The 16,917-nt window shown below is 41.9% G+C and overlaps 1 protein-coding gene across 1 annotated transcript in view; it reads left to right on the top strand.

Annotated features, from left to right (window-relative positions):
• Window positions 1-16,917, top strand: part of MYO5C (myosin VC) — a 157,524-nt gene that overhangs the window by 59,047 nt on the left and 81,560 nt on the right. The window contains exons 7-10 of the mRNA XM_023539503.2: window positions 416-497; window positions 9,236-9,343; window positions 12,392-12,498; window positions 14,568-14,833. Of these exons, the coding sequence (XP_023395271.1) occupies window positions 416-497; window positions 9,236-9,343; window positions 12,392-12,498; window positions 14,568-14,833 (563 nt within the window). The remainder of the gene's footprint in view (window positions 1-415; window positions 498-9,235; window positions 9,344-12,391; window positions 12,499-14,567; window positions 14,834-16,917) is intronic.

Below are 16,917 nucleotides of genomic sequence, written 5' to 3'. Positions count from 1 at the left end.
GTGGCAGTCTGCATCTGTAAAGATTACAGCCTTGGAAACCCTATGCGGGCAGTTCTGCTCTGCTCTGTAGGGTCACCATGAGTCAGAATTGACTCAACGACACACAGCAAAACAAAAACGAATCAATTAGCATTTTGTAGAATGTTTTCATTTAGTAACATTTTCTCTGGGATCATTATTTGGCAGACTGTCTGGGGCCACCCAGTTCTCATTCGGTGAGAGGAAGGCCCGGTCACCAGCAGCCAGCAGAGAGGAATGGGCTTGTTGACCATGGTAAAAATCACAGGTGGATATCAGTGCCCATGAAGTCAGTATTGTCACTCGGATTTGGCATCCAGGGCCCTCCAGTTGAAAACCTGAGATCTTTACTTCTAAAGGGTTGATGTCATTTTCAGGACTTTTCTTTTTTTTGCAGTCAGAAAATGAACGCAATTACCACATTTTCTATCAGCTTTGTGCATCTGCGAAGCAGCCAGAATTTAAACATCTTAAGCTGGGTACGTGATAGATGGGGTGTGGAAGGGACTCTTTTCTGTATGGGTTTACATTCTAGGTTAATTTCTTCTTATTATAGTAACACAATTTTCTCTAAAACTGTTTAGTTCAAAGACATAAGATCCCTGAGTTTCAGGAAGGAATCGATACATCTAGCTAAGGAAATAGTTTAGGACTTGGAGGCAGGGCAGGTCCAGGGAGGGGGAGCTCCTTAACCCCACATTCCTTTTCAAAGTACGTTGGGTGATCAAGGTCATCCAGCTGGAACTACCTCAACAAGGCCTCCTGACAACTGAAATTTACCGCTGTAGGTCCTCAAACTTTTCTTTTTTATTTGAATCTCCTTGTGTTGAAGTTTCTCTAACATGTATGACATATTTCCATATTTTTTAATTGTGGTGATAACAAAACATTTGCCATTTCAGCCATTTTTATAAGTACAATTCAGTGACATTAATTAATTTCACCATGTCGTGTGATCATTATCACTGTCTTTTTTCCAAATTTATTCATTATTCTTAATAGAAACTCAGTACCCCTTAAACAATACCCTCCCTGCCCCCTTCCCCCATTTCACCCATCCCTGGTAACACTCATAAATGCTGTTCTCTATGTATTAGTGTATTCTGGATGTTTCACATAAGTGGGACCATACAATATATGTCTTTTTGTGTCTGACTTATTTCACTCAGCATAATGTTTCCAAGATTCATCCTCCTTATTTTCTTAAACAGTATCTCTATCATAACTTGAACTTCCGTGATTACTCAGAGTCATGATAATGAATTATACATTAGGGACAGTTAGGATGTAGACCTGCTTGTCCTCAGCACAAAGGGCCAGGCTCCTCTGGTTGCCCTGGCTCTTCAGCCTTGGACATTGGTGCTGTGTTAGTAGAAGAGAATTGTTAGAGGCAATTCCCAGCATGACAGAGTTGAACACATGCTCTCTGGAACGATCTTGGAGAAATTGCTTGTACTCTTTGAATCTAAGTTCTTCAAGTTTCATAGCTTATGTGCCAAACAGGTTGTAAATATGAGTGTGAAAGGGCTTCCTGAAGGGTCACCTATTGTTCAAAAGTTAGGTATATATATGTCCATTACCTTGGTTGTGGTGATAGTCTTGTAAGAGTATACGTATGTCAAAACTCATCAAGTTGTACATTTTAAATGTGTGCAGTTTAGTGTTCATTCAATATACCTAAGTAAAGCTGTATAAAAAATTTAGGTGTGGGGGACAAGATGGCGGAGTAGTCAGATGCTTCCGATGATCCCTCTTAAAACAAAGACCTGAAAAAAAAACAAGTGAATCAATTATATATATGACAGCCTAGGGACCCTGAGCAACAAAGGAAAAGTTAAGAAATCAGATTGAATGACAGGGGAGGGAGAGATGGTGCAGAAGCAGCAAGGAGTTGCCAAGCCCGCGGCAGCACCTTGGCCCAATTCCTGGGCGCAACTGCAGCAGGGCCGATGGTAGTTTTCAGAGACACAGCCACTTCAGCGAAAGAAAGCAAGCAAAGTAGCACACCTCTGACCCTGTGGCAGGTCTGCAGCGGGGTGGGCCGTGCCATTTAGGAAGGGGCAGCTTTAGCAAAATAAAGCAGCCGATGTGCCAGCACCCCTGACCCCTTGGTGTGGCAGCATCAGCGCTGACCGTGGCATTGAGGACCAGGCAGCTTCAGCAAAAGAAGGCAAGCGTGGGATGCAGCCCTAACTTCTTGGGGTGGTCTCAGCGGGGACCCAGCCAGCCCACACAGGCTACACATACCTCTGGATTCTGAGATAAAGCAGCACTCTCGGCACAAGATAAGTGATTTTGTCTAATTTACCATGCGGATCTAATAGCTCCTCCTTTTGAAAGAACTCTTTCCTATTTATCTGATCCCTCCTCCCTCTGCTGCAGCCCATTTCATTAACAGTTGATTTCCCTGGGCCACAGATAGGTTCTGCTGCATTTCCTGAGCCATTCTCCTAGCCTTGGAGAAGGAACAAATTAACAAATGGAAGAAAAATACTCTGCCGAGTCCCCTAAACTGGCAACTCAGAGCAGAAGCAGCTCCATTCCAGGCCCAAGCAATCCACAGACTTTGTCTTTCATCCCTGCGTGGATCCAGGTGGCTCCACTACACTAGATAGGATCTGGCTATTATATTGCAAGGGTGAATCTGAGGCCTGACTATAACTGTTTCAGCTGTGCGGTGGAGAGGCAGGTTTTGGACGTTTGGTACCACTCTCCCTATTAAACAAGGCCTTCACCTACCCACAGCAGGGGTCTGAAGACTGCAGGCTCCAACCATGCCACCTACCTAGACACCCACAAAAGGGCTCCAAGGATAAGTGGTACCTACCAGTCCTTACAGGTAAAAGCATTGGGTGCGTATGGTACAACTGCAGAGCCCACCCACCAGAGCGCTCTAGAGAACAGCGATGTGCCTTCCTCAAAGACACTCAGGGAAAGGTTGTCAGCCACCTGCCTTCCTCAGAGTGTGCCCCCCCCCCCGCTGCTACCAGAAACTTATGCATACACCAATCACCACTGCTCCTCTAAGATAGTACGTGACAGCCTACACCACACACTAGGTGACCAACTATCAGAACACCTGAGCTAAATCTATACAAGAATAGTGAATGGACTTCTAGGCTCCTATACCTGGTAATAGCTCTAGCCATCTGGTAACAGGACATTAGTGCTTCAAAGCTCCAATAATCAAGATAGATCACTCTAGTAGCCTATTTGGGTATATCAAAACAAAACAAAGCAAGAAACTAGGACACAGTGAACAAACAAAATGAATTAATACAATAAATTATAGATGGCTTGGAGACAACAGTCGATATCAAATCACATAAAGAAGCAGACCATGATTACTTCAAGAAACTCCCAAAACAAAGAACCAAGGACTCACTCTCCTGAGTGAAGATGTATTCCTGGAATTACCAGATGTAGAATACAAAGGATTAATATACAGAGCTCTTCAAGACATCAGGAATGATATCAGGCAACATGCAGAACATGCCAAGGAACACACAGATAAAGCAGTTGAAGAAATTAAAAAGATTACTCAAGAACATAATGAAAAATTTAATAAGCTGCAAGAATCTATAGAGAGACAGCAATGAGAAATTCAGAAGATTAACAATAAAATTACAGAATTAGACAACACAATAGAAAGTCGGAGAAGCAGAATTGAGGAAGTGGAAGGCAGAATTAGTGAGACTGAAGATAAAACACTTGGCAACAATATATTCGAAGAAAAATCAGATAAAAGAATTTTTAAAAATGAAGAAACCCTAAGAATCATGTGGGACTCTATCAAGAGAAATAACTTGTGAGTGACTGGAATACGAGAACAGGGAGGGATAACAGAAAATACAGATTTGTTGGCAGTAAACTTCACTGACATCGTGAAAGATGAAAGGATATCTATCGAAGATGCTCCTTGAACCCCATACAAGGTAGATCCCAAAAGAAAGTCGCCAAGACATATTATAATCAAACTTGCCAAAATAAAAAATACAGAAAATTTTAAGAGCAGCCAGAGATAAGCAACAAGTCACCTACAAAGAAGAATCAGTAAGAATAAGTTTGGACTACTTGGCAGAAACCATGCAGGCAAGAAGACAATGGGATGACGTATAGAAAGCATTGAAGGAGGAAAATTGCCAGCCAAGAATCATATATCCAGCAAAACTGTCTCTCAAATAAGAAAGCAAAATTAAGACATTTCCAGATAAACAGAAGTTTAGGGAATTTACAAAAGCCAAACCAAAACTACTAGAAATACTAAAGGGAATTCTCTGGTTAGAAAATCAATAATATCAAATATCAACCCAGCATTAAAACACAGGACAAAGCAATCAGATATCAGCCCAGATAGGGAAATCACAAAAAATAAATCAAGATTAAAAAAAAAAAAATGCTCAAAACAGGGAATCAGTGATTCAATAAGTAAAAGATGATATTAAATCAATACAAAGGGACTAAATAAAAGAGGCATAGATCTTCCATATGGCAAGGAAATCAAGTTGATATGGGGAGATACAAATTAGGTTTAAACTTAGAAAAATAGGGGTAAATATTAAGGTAACCACAATCCTACACATCAAAATAAAATACAAGAAGAACATAAAGACTGAGCAAAAACAAAATCAACTACAGTGAAAAAGAGGAACACACAGTTCACAAAGAAAAACTACTCAGCACAAAAAAGTAAGTTGAAAAATGAAACTCTCAACAACACACAAAAAAAGGCATCAAAATGACAGCACTAAACTCATACCTATCTATAATAATACTAAATATAAATGGACTAAATGCACCAATAAAGAGACAGAGAGCTGCAGAATGGATAAGAAAAACACGATCCATCTATATGCTGCCTACAAGAGACACACCTTAAAGACACAAATTAGAACCCAAAGAATGGAAAAAAAAATATCAAGCAAACAACAATCAAAAAAGAGCAGGAGTGGCTATACTAATTTCTGACAAAGCAGACTTCAAACTTAAATCTACCACAGAGGATAAGGAAGGACACTATATAATGATTAAAGGGACAATATACCAGGAGGATAGTACCATATTAAATATTTATGCACCCAATGACAGGGCTTCAAGATACGTAAAATAAACTCTAACAGCACTGAAAAGTGAGATAGATAGCTCCACAATAATGATAGGAGACTTAACACATCATTTTCAGTGAAGGACAGAACATCAGAAGGAAGCTCAATAAAGACACGGAAGAGCTAAATGCCGCAATTAACCAACTTGACCTCATAGACATATACAGAATGCTCCACCCAACAGCATCCAAGTATACTTTCTTTCCCAACGCTCATGAAACATTCCCTAGAATAGACCACATATTAGGCCATAAAGCATGCCTTAACAGAATCCAAAACATCAAAATATTACAAAGCATCTTCTCTGACTATAAAGCCATAAAACTAGAAGTCAATAAGAGAAAAATTAGGGAAAAGAAATCAATCACATGGAAACTGAACAACACGTTGCTCAAAAACAATTGGAGTATAGAAGAAATTAAGGACAGAATAAAGAAATTCATAGAATCCAAAAATACTGAAAACAGTTCCTATCAGAGCCTTTGGGACACAGCTAAAGCAGTGCTTAGAGGTCAATTTATATCAATAAATGCACGCATACAAAAAAAAAAAAGGGCCAAAATCAAAGAATTGTCCCTAAAACTTGAACAAGTAAAAAGAAAGCAACAAAAGAAACCTTCGGGCACCAGGAGAAAGCAAATAATAAAAATTAGAGCAGAATTAAATGAAATAGAGAACAGAAAAACAATTGAAAGAGTTAACAAGACCAAAAGCTGGTACTTTGAAAAGGTTAACAAAATCGACAAACCACTGGCCAAACTAACAAAAGAAAAACGGGAGATGAAACAAATAACCCAAATAAGAAATGAGATGGGCGATATCACAACAGACCCAACTGAAATTAAAAGAATTATAACAGAGTACTATGAAAAGTTGTACTCTAACAAATTCGAAAGCCTGGAGGAAATGGACGAATTTCCGGAAACACACTGCCTACCTAAACTAACACAAACAGAGGCAGAACAACTAAATAAACCCACAACAAAAGAAGAGATTGAAAAAGTAATTTAAAAACTCCCAATAAAGAAATGCCCTGGCCCTGATGGCTTCACTGGAGAATTCTACCAAACTTTCAGGGAAGAGTTAACACCCCTATGACTAAAGGTATTTCAGAGCATAGAAAAGGATGGAATATTCCCAAACTCATTCTGTGAAGCCAGCATAACCCTGATACCAAAATCAAGGTAAAGACTCCACAAAAAAGAAAATTACAGAAGACATAACATTGTAAAAATGACTATTCTATCAAAAGCAATTTATAGATACAATGCAATTGCAATCCAAATTCCAACGACATTTTTTCATGAGATGGAGAAACAAATCACCAACTTCATATGGAAGGGAAAAAGGCCCCGTATAAGTAAAGTATTACTGAAAAAAGAAGAACAAATTGGAAGGCCTCACTCTACCTGACTTTAGAAACTATTATACTGCCACAATAGTCAAAACAGCTTGGTACTGGTACGACAACAGATACATAGACCAACGGAACAGAATTGAGAATCCAGACATAAATCCATCCACATATAAGCAGCTGATATTTGACAAAGGCCCAAAGTCAGTTAAATGGGGGAAAAGATAGTCTAACAAATAGTGCTGGCATAACTGGATAACCCAGAAAAATATCCATCTGCAAAAAAGGGAAGCAAGACCCATACCTCACACCATGCCCAAAAACTAATTTGAAATGGATCAAAGACCTAAATATTAAATCTAAAACAATAAAGGTCATTGAAGAAAAAATAGGGGCAATGCTAGGACCACTAACACATGACAAAAACAGTATATAAAACATTACTAACAATGTACAAATGCCAGAAGAGAAACTAGGTAACTGGGAGGTCCTAAAAATCAAACACCTATGCTCATGCAAAGACTTCACCAAAAGAGTAAAAAGATTACCTACAGACTGGAAAAAAGTTTTTAGCTATGACATCTCCAATCAGTGGCTGATCTCTAACATCTACACATTAGTGCAAAAACTCAACAACAAAAAGACAAAAAACCCTGTTAAAAAATGGACAAAGGATATGATCAGGCACGTCACTATAGAAGACATTCAGGCAGCTAACAGATACGTGAGAAAATGCTCACGATCATTAGCCATTAGAAAAATGCAAGTCAAAACTACAATGAGATTCCATCTCAGTCCAGGAAGGCTGGGATTAATCCAAACAACACAAAATAATAAACGTTGGGGAGGTTGTGGAGAGACTGGAACACTTATACACTGCTACTGGGAATGTAAAATGGTACAACCACTTTGGAAATCGATTTGGTGCTTCATTTAAAAGCTAGAAGTACCATACAATCCAGCAATCCCACTTCTTGGAATATATCCTAGAGAAATAAGAGCCTTTACACGGATACATTCACAGGCATGTTCATTGCAGCACTGTTTACAATAGCAAAAAGATGGAAGCAACCAAGGTGCCCATCAACAGAAGAATGGATAAATAAATTATGGTATATTCACACAATGGAATACTACGCATCATCGATAAAGAACAACAATGAATCTGTGAAACTTTTCATAACATGGAGGAATCTGGAAGGCATTATGCAGAGTGAAATTAGTTGCAAAAGGACAAATATTGTATGAGACTGCTATTATAAGAACTCAAGAAATAATTTAAACACAGAAGAAAATATTCTTTGATGGTTGGGAGAGGGGGGAGAGAGGAAGGGAGGGAGAGGGGGATTTGCTAATTAGATAGTGGACAAGAACTATTTTAGGTGAAGGGAAAGACAACACGCAATACAGGAGAGGTCAGTACAACTGGACTAAACCAAAAGCAAAGAAGGTTCCTGAATAAACCGAACTCTTCAAAGGCCAGCGTAGCAGAGCTAGGGGTTTGGGGACCATGGTTTCATCATGGGTTCATCAATTGAACATCTAGGTCAATTGGCATAATAAAATCTATTAAGAAAACATTCTGCATCCCATTTTGGAGAGCGGTGTCTGGGGTCTTAAATGCTATCAAGCGGCCATCTAAGATGCATCAATTGGTCTCAACCCACCTGGAGCAAAGGAGAATGAAGAACACCAAAGATACAAGGTAATTATGAGCCCAAGAGATAGGGCCACATAAATCAGAGACTACAGCCTGAGACCAGAAGAACTAGATGGTGCCTGGCTACAACCTATGACTGCCCTGACAGGCAACACAACAGAGAATCCCTGAAGGAGCAGGAGAACAGTGGGATGCAGACCTCAAATTCTCATAAAAAGGCTAGACCTAATGGTCTGACTGAGACTTGAAGGACCTCAGAGGTCATGGTCCCCAGACCTTCTGATAGCCCAAGACAGGAACCATTCCCAAAGCCAATTCTTCAGGCAGTAATTGACTGGACTATAAGATAGAAAATGATACCAGTGAGGAGTGAGCCTCCTGATCAGGTAGACACATGAGACTATGTGGGCAGCTCCTGTCTGGAGGACAGATGTGAAGGCTGAGGGCGACAGAAGCTGGCTGAATGAACATGGAAATAAAGGATGGAGAGGAGTGTGCTGTCTCATTAGGGGGAGAGCAACTAGGAGTATATAGCAAGGTGTATATAAGTTTTTTTATGAGAGACTGACTTGATTTGTAAACATTCACTTAAAGCAAAATAAAAAGTTTTTAAAAAAATTTAGGTGTAAGAGGGGGAAGTGAGGGGCTGTTGCTTAAGGAGCACTGAGTTTCTATTAAGGTGGTAGATAAAATTTGGAAAGCTATAGTAGTGATGGCTGCACAACATGGGGAATGTAATTACTGTTGCTGAATTGTACACGTAGAAAGGGTTGTAATGGTAAATGCTTTGTTATATATATTTTAGTGCAATTTTTTTTTTTTAATTTAGGAGTAGGAACAAAAACAACGAGCTTCAGAATCAGACAGGCCTGTGTTTAAATTCTTTTGGCACTGTTAGCTGTGGGACCTTGAGCAAGTCACTTTTATGAGCCTCGGCTTCTCTGTCTGTAATATAGAATTCTGAGAAATAAACTAGATAAGGTTTGTAAAGTGCTTAACATAGCATATTAAGCATTACTGTCTCTCCTTGCTTCTGATAAACATATATGTCCTAATCTCTGCATTACAGATATGGTGAATCTTGCTTTTTGATTTCAGGGAGTGCAGAAGAATTTAATTATACAAGAATGGGAGGCAGTACTGTCATTGAGGGTGTGAATGACAGAGCTGACATGGCTGAGACCCAGAAGACCTTTGCGTTGCTGGGTGAGTGAAAACATCCTCTCCTAGCTGTGGCCAATTCTCTTAAAGAAGGGAGGGACGAGGTACCCAGCTCTAATGTCTTCTCAAGACTCCTGATAAACTCTAATTTTAGGATAAGCAAACCAGGAGATGTTTTAAAGGATGTTACCCAAAGTGGTCAAGACTGCTTTTCCCTTAAAGATCTAGAAATCAGGCTTACTGTTAGAGGCACAGACTGTGAGTCCTGTGGGTATCCGTAAGGTCTTCTGGACTGACTACAAAGAGAACAAGTGAAAGCAAAGGTCCAATTCACTTCAGAAGTGTAATGTGGACCCTACCTGACCTTCGTAGGTATCTTGATGATGATAATAAATGGAGCTTAGAAGTGCTTGGGTGGCATAAGCAGTTAAACACTGGGCTTCTAACTGAAAGGTTGGCAGTTCAGGCCCATCCAAGGGTGCCTCAGAGGAAAGGCCTGGCAACCTGCTTCTGAAAGGTCGAAGCCATGAAAACCTTATGGAGCATGGTTCTACTCTTATGTGCATGGGGTCTCCATGAGTTGGAATTGACTCTACAGCAATGGTTTAGTTTGATTTTTTTATATGGAGCTTACTATGGGCCATCTTATGCACTTTATTATCCATATTAACTCATTTAAGCCACACAACCCCGCTGTGGGGTAGGTACTGGTAATTCCCTCATTTTACAGTAGGGAAACCAAGGCACAGAGAGGTTAAGTGATTTACCAAAGCTCACATGGTAAGTATGGAGCAGAACTGGAATTTGCACTTTGGGGACTTAATACACCTGGGTTTTCTAGGAAGACTAAACCCTCTTAGTCAAATGCTAACACCAGTGAGGCCAAGACAACCCTCACAGGGCAGGCAATTGTTCCCAGCCTTCCACACCTCACTTTTCCTACACAGAGCTCATGTTCTGAAGATTGTTTACCAAGCGGCACTTAGAAAGATACTCATTTTCTCATTTTAGACTAGACATTCTCATTTAATATATCCATTGATTCGTGCCATTTAGCTATTGTCATTACCTTTGATCCCTGATAGAAAGGAACACCCTGGAAATAGTCAAACCTAGCCTGGACCTTGGCTCAAGAAACCCAACTGTTGTGCTTCTCGTGGAAATCTAGTTCGGGCCAGTGATGTTTTTGCATGGCTTTATTTCACTGAAGATAATTACTTAATTGAGGACTTAGATTCTTTCTGTCCCATTATTGCTATGGAGGTAGGGCTTTTATCAATCCCGTAAGGCATGAAGTAGTTAAGTGATTTAGTTACAGATCACACAGAGATTTGGTGGGGGAGCCAAAAAGAACATTTGCCAACTTTGCAGTTTTAGTTGCTTTTCCTCATCACTCACCTGACATTTATCATGTCGGTGGTGTTTTGTCGTGTTAGAGGCACCTGTCCTTCAAATGGCGGTGTTAACTCCAAATTGAAATGCAAATGCCTGGACTCGGTTTGAGTGAGAGTGTTCCATTGATTTTTGGTTTGAAATCTTTTGAGACTTTGGTTTTGTGTAGTCTTTGAAGTAGAGAAAGTTCTCTAGGTTTTGAAATTATTTAAGAACATGACATAGCTGCTATTGAATATTTCAGTTTTCCTCAGATGAGAAGCAGTAGGTGGCTACATCAGCTCTTATTGGCATTTAGGACCCGCTGTGGCACAAACAGTTAAGCACTCGACTACTGGCCAAAAAGTTGGTGGTTCGAACCCACCCAAAGGATCCTTGGAAGATAGGCCTGGCAATCTGCTCCCGAAAGGTCACAGCCTTGTAAATCCTATGAATAGTTCTACTGTGCACACTTGGGGTTGCCTTGAGTCAGAATCGACGACAGCTACCACCTGCTTGGAGGGAGTGGTGGGATCTCCAGTATCCACTCCAGGCCATCTTAGCAGGGTGGTGTGTCAATGAGCCTCGCTGCCTGCCCACCCACCTACATGTGTCTCTAGGCATCTTGCCTTGACAGTGTCATTGACCCACACCTGTGCTTGCCCACTGTGCAGAGGCCAGGGTCCTCACCTAGCAAAGCCTTGCTCACAGCTGGCAGGTTCTGTATTGATTTACAGCTTTATCATAGTCCTTCCTAGCAGCTGGCTTAGTTTATTTTTGCTCCCCGACGTGTGCTGACCCCTACGTGATGACAAGATATTTTATTTATTCATAATTTATGTTCCACCTCCGCCAGTCAGGGACCCAATAGGAAATGTGTGGCGCACTCAGGTTAGGATGTGAGGAGGAGGGTTTCTTCACAAAGGGGCCAGTTACAAAGTCATGGGTGGGGACAGGGCATTGTTTAGGATAGCACAGGAGTAGTATAGCAGCACAGAGCTGTTTATAGCTCTTTTCTGTTGGGCCTAAAAAAGGAGAGAGAGAGTCAGGTAAAGTCAACCAGCAGACCAGGAGCAGTGACCTCTGTCAGCCGTCATAGTTAGTCCAAGGCACCTTTGCGGGAAAGAGACCAGGGGGAGATAAACGCAAACCTCTCTCTCCTCCTTCTCTCCGATCTCCTGCTAGGATGCCCCACCTGTCAAACACAACTAGAAACCAAAGTGCACGAGAGCCTGATGACCTGGTCCATACAGGTCAGCCTCCTGGGCCACAGCAGAAGATCTGGAAGGACAAATGGAATCCACCCAGCATCTCACGTTAAAAGAAATTCAGTGAGCTTGTGAGAAAAAAACAAAACACCACCACCAAAACATTAAAAATAAGGAAAACACATAGAATAAATGAGAGCTGATTCTCCAGGAAGCTGTTATGAAATGGTTACTGAGATATGAAGTTTTGTGGCTTCCTAATTTTTTTTTTAGTAGCCACAGCAAAAGGGAAAACCTAGTGGGATGTTGACACATTGTCTGTGAGCCTATGGAAGTCAAACTAGGGAGAACGCTATCCGGATTCTCCCTGGGTCCACTTCACACTCTCTGTATCAGTTCTTTGCACTGTTGATACTAGAGTATCTTGAAATCATTCAGGTGCTTATCTTCCTAGTAATTAAGTAGGAGAAGAAATGCAGAATTCCTAACTTGAAGACATTTTTTTTGTTTTCAGGTTTCAAGGAGAATTTTCAGATGGATATTTTTAAGGTCCTGGCAGCCATCCTACACCTGGGCAATGTGCAGATCACAGCAGTGGGCCACGAGAGGTCCTCAGTCAATGTAAGATGCTGTTTGTCCACATGCCTGCTCTAGGTGTCATCCTTCCTGTGTTTGAAGAGTCATCAGTAGGACCATCTCCTGGTCAACCTGCCTTTGCATTTTAGCACTGGGCACAGTTGGGCCCACTGGGGAGAGTGGTTTAACAGGAACGAAGAACAAGGATTTCGGTGTGCTGCGTTCAGGAGGAGTTAAACTGCTTCCCCTTGCAACGGTGGTTGTTGTGGTTAGGTGCCATCCAGTCAGTTCTGACTCATAGCGACCCTATGTGTGTACAACAGAACGAAACACTGCCCGGTTCTGTGTCATCCTCATAGTCATTGTTATGCTTGAGCCCCTTGCTGCATTCACTGTGTCAATTCATCTTGTTGCAGATCTTCCTCTTTTTTGCAGTGTTAGAGGGGAAAAAATCCATTCTTTGTTTTCTTTTATTCAACAAATATTTATTGAACACCCACTATGTACAGGTGGTAATTTCTTGGCTCTCTGGTACCTCCAGTTTGGGGAGAGCACGAAGCCAGTGGAGTACGTGCTTTTTGGCTCAGTGCTTCAGTCCGTTGCCCTGTGACCAGGAAATAATTCTCCTTCCTGTCCCTGCACCCTCACAGTGAGTGCCCCTCCCATCCCGCACTTAGAGTCTAGCCCTCACAGGGTTTGTCAGCTCATGTAAAGACTTGGACATTTAGAGAGAGGAGCTGGGGTGGGCCTGGAGTAATACCATGGTGTGCTTGAAGCAGCATTTCTTCCCTCTGTCTTCTTCCTGATTTACCTCAGAGAAGCTGGGCTTCTGCCCTTTTTCTTCTCTAATTCTTGGAGACTAAAAAGGTGATTTCCACCCAACAGATGACATCACAGTGAACTCTATCCCATGAAGTTTGTTACAAAGGTAGTATTTTAGAGGAGGGATTGAAATTGATAGGCTAAAAATCCCTTGGAAATGGTTCTAAGAATCTCTGTAGGAAATTACCAGTCCTATAATTATTGGTCCTAGCTTAGGGACACATAAACCACTCATTTGTATCAGGAACTTGAAATCTTGGGCAAATTAAATTTGGAGGAGCCATCTTATTTCTAAACACTGCTGCCGCTTTGTATTCTCCTCCGTAGCAGTACCCATAGCTGATTTTTTTTTTCCTCAGAACATTTAGTTCCTTCTTAAAAAAAAAATTTCTGTCAAGTTGATTCCAAAGGAAGGAAATCAACAGCTCTGCCACTCCACTCTGCAATGACGAGGCCAAGTGATCAGAAACAAACTTCATACTATTGTGGTGTTGGTCAGAAGGTGTGAATGGAGGATGGGAAGGGGCAAGACTTTAAATTGCTTTCTTCCTCATATTCTGATACTTAAATTGCAATCTCATGGTTTCTGGTGGTGCTGCAGGTGAGCCTGCCCCCTGGAAGACCCCTGCCCCAAGAGGAATGATGGTGCCCAGTCACATGGACACCCCTTCTCTGCCAACTGAAACAGTCCTTTGTCCACACTGGCTGCAAACAGTTAGGGGCTCTTCTTTCTCCTCATCTGCTGGCCAAGGGGGACAGCTCTCATGCCTGGGCTTGGGAGAAAAGCAAGAGCCACTGTGTTTCCAGGAAAAGTCCCTCACCACAGCCCTCATGTTGACTGAGAAGCTTGCTCAGCCGAGGGAGCCCCGCCAGGTTCTGTCTGACAATAACACCCAAGTACCTCCTGGGCCAGACAACCTGGGCAAACTCCTGACCATATGAGGTGGGCTAGGGTGAGTGCACATCCTGACAGGTGGCCTGGGCAGGATGCAGAGGGAGAAGGTAAGGCATCAGGCTGTGTCCACATGCACAGGAGCAGAGAGAAATGCTCTGGTGGCCTCAATCACTGCTGGTATTCTTTGACCAGAATGAGCATCCTGCAGGACATGATAAGGACCACCTGGCTGTCATTGGCCAGGTGCAGGAGAAATGCCGCTGCTGCCTCCCCTTCTTTACCCCAGGGCTGGCTCTGTCTTGTAAGGCCTCCTCAGCCCCAGAGGCCCTGGTCAGATGCAACAGGGTTTGTCTGGATGCTCGGACGGCCCTGACAGGGCTTGTGCTTATTTTTGAAGGAGGACGACTGTCACCTGAAGGTGTTCTGTGAGCTCCTGGACCTGGAGATGGGCAAAGTGGCTCAGTGGCTGTGCAATCGCAAGATTGTCACCACCCCTGAGACGGTGGTGAAACCCATGACCAGGTCCCAGGCTGTCAACGCCAGGGACGCGCTGGCCAAAAAGATCTACACCCACCTGTTCGACTTCATTGTGGAGAAGATTAACCAAGCATTGCAGTTTTCAGGCAAGAAGCACACTTTTATTGGTGTTTTGGACATTTATGGGTAAGATACTCTTCATTGAGCCTGCCTTTGCTCATTTAAATATCGAATGCCCTGCTATTTTTAGATTGCTTCATTCCGGTTCCTCTTTTCCGTTTTGCATGATAGGGAGGTAGTGTGCTCTGTGTTTGTATGTGTGGGTGTTACATGTAGTCTCCAAGATTATAGTGTGCCTCGTTTAGAGTGCATTAAATAAATGCTAAATAAAATAAAAATAAATAAAAGCAATGTTCTTTGCCTAGTTCTGCTTTTCTAAGTCCTGAGTAAAGTTCATATGTGCTGAAGATGTTTCTAGAATAGCCAGAGTGAGTAGAGACAGGCCAGTGTGAACAGGATCCCAGGGGATCACCATCACAGTTGTTGGTTAGCAACTGGCCTCCAAGCCGAACTCCTCCTCAAAACCAATCCTGGTTTCTCAGTGAGAAACCAGGAAGACTGTCCCATGAAAGTGACCTAGATTGTTCTACTGGTATTGGTGAAAAAAAGCTCAACCCCCCTCCCAATACGGAGGGAAGAAGCCCTGCTGCCACCTGCTGGGGGAAAGGTAGGAGGAAGGGGCAGAGGAGGGGCTGCAGGTACAGGTGAACTTTACCCAGGTAACCAGAATCAGCTTTTTCCCTGGCTGTTTAATGTGAGACTGTACCTCAAGCAAGTTACTTTGTTTAGTTTAGATCCTAAGATAATACTTATGACTCCCAATAAATAGTATATGTCAACAGTTATAAAATACTAGTCTAGTAAATTATTTACTTTGTCTTGTTCCAAAAAAGGATTTGAACAGCAAGTAAAAATAGTTCAGGTAAACTTTTACCAAGTAGTAGTCTTGTTTAACAATTGTCTCTTTCACTGTGGTAGGAACACATGATTGTTATATTATTCTCTGTTCTTGTTTTATGTTTTTGAAGCGGCTTTAAAAATAATAGCTCTTCATTTTAAGGATAAGGAGCCCTGGTGGCACAATGGTTAAGTGCTCAGCTGCTAACCAAAAAGTTGGCTTTGCAAAGCCACCCAGCAAGCATCACGGGAGAAAGACCTGGGAATCTGCTCCCTTAAAGATTAATAAAAAAAAAAAAAAAAAAAATTACAGCCTAGGAAACCCTATGAGGCAGTTCTGCTTTGTCCTATCAGGTCGCTATGAGTTGGAATCGACTGCACGACATAAAACAACAACATTTGAAGGGTACATTATTTCATTTTCCCAACACATATTTATGTGCCAGACACTGTGCTGGGTGTGATTGGTGAACAGAAAAGACACATGGGTCCTGCCCTCTGGGGAGTTTAAATTTTAGTTGGGGAGACAGGCAGATAATTCAAAATTGGGAAGATTCCTGTGAAGGGAATAAGCGTGTGGGTGTTCTGGAGGTTAACTGGGGTGAGGAGCAGTGAGTGAGCAGAATGGCAAGCAGACAGCAGTGGAGCCTGCAGGCCACGGTAATATGCAATTTGAATTTTTTGGCTAAGAGGGCCAACCTAAGACAAGAGTACTTGTAAATCCACAAGTACTTGTTACAGCATATTTTAAATTTCAAATTTTAAATTAAATTTTTCTTCAGAAATTATAAAAGTAACATGCTTGCCACCTTCCATGAATTAATACTACCCCACCAAGAAAGTAAGCTCCCCTCCTTAGGTGACAGTGTTCCCAGCTGGAGTGGATCCTGGCACACCTTTCTCCATCATCCTCACATCCACAGTAATCTGTGCTACTGAGCTCTCACCGTGCCTACCCTTCAGCTTTTGAAAGAACTGAACCCAGTTTGGCTCAGAAATAATGAAGCCTTAAATAAAAAGTCACTGTTGTTGAAGAGATTAAAGCTGAAGCTGTGAGCTGTAAGGTTTAAGCTCTGAGAGAGATGAAGGCTTGTGGTTTCCCAGCTAGTTGTGTATTTATTTTCTCTGGAACCAGGGTTGAAAAGGCCCGGGTCTGGGAGTCAGAACCCTGGGTGTGAGCTCCAGCACTGCAGCATTCCTGCTCCAAACCTTAGTTCCTGCATCTGTGATATGGGACCTCTCTCAGTGTTAATGAGAAGATCAAATGAGAGAAGTTGTGAAAGCATCATGCAAACTATTCAAATGTGAAGTGT

Source organism: Loxodonta africana, chromosome 12 (genome assembly GCF_030014295.1).
Source record: "Loxodonta africana isolate mLoxAfr1 chromosome 12, mLoxAfr1.hap2, whole genome shotgun sequence".
NCBI lineage: Eukaryota > Metazoa > Chordata > Mammalia > Proboscidea > Elephantidae > Loxodonta > Loxodonta africana.
The sequence above is the reverse complement of the archived record's forward strand: the minus strand, read 5'-3'. Positions and strand labels throughout refer to the sequence as shown.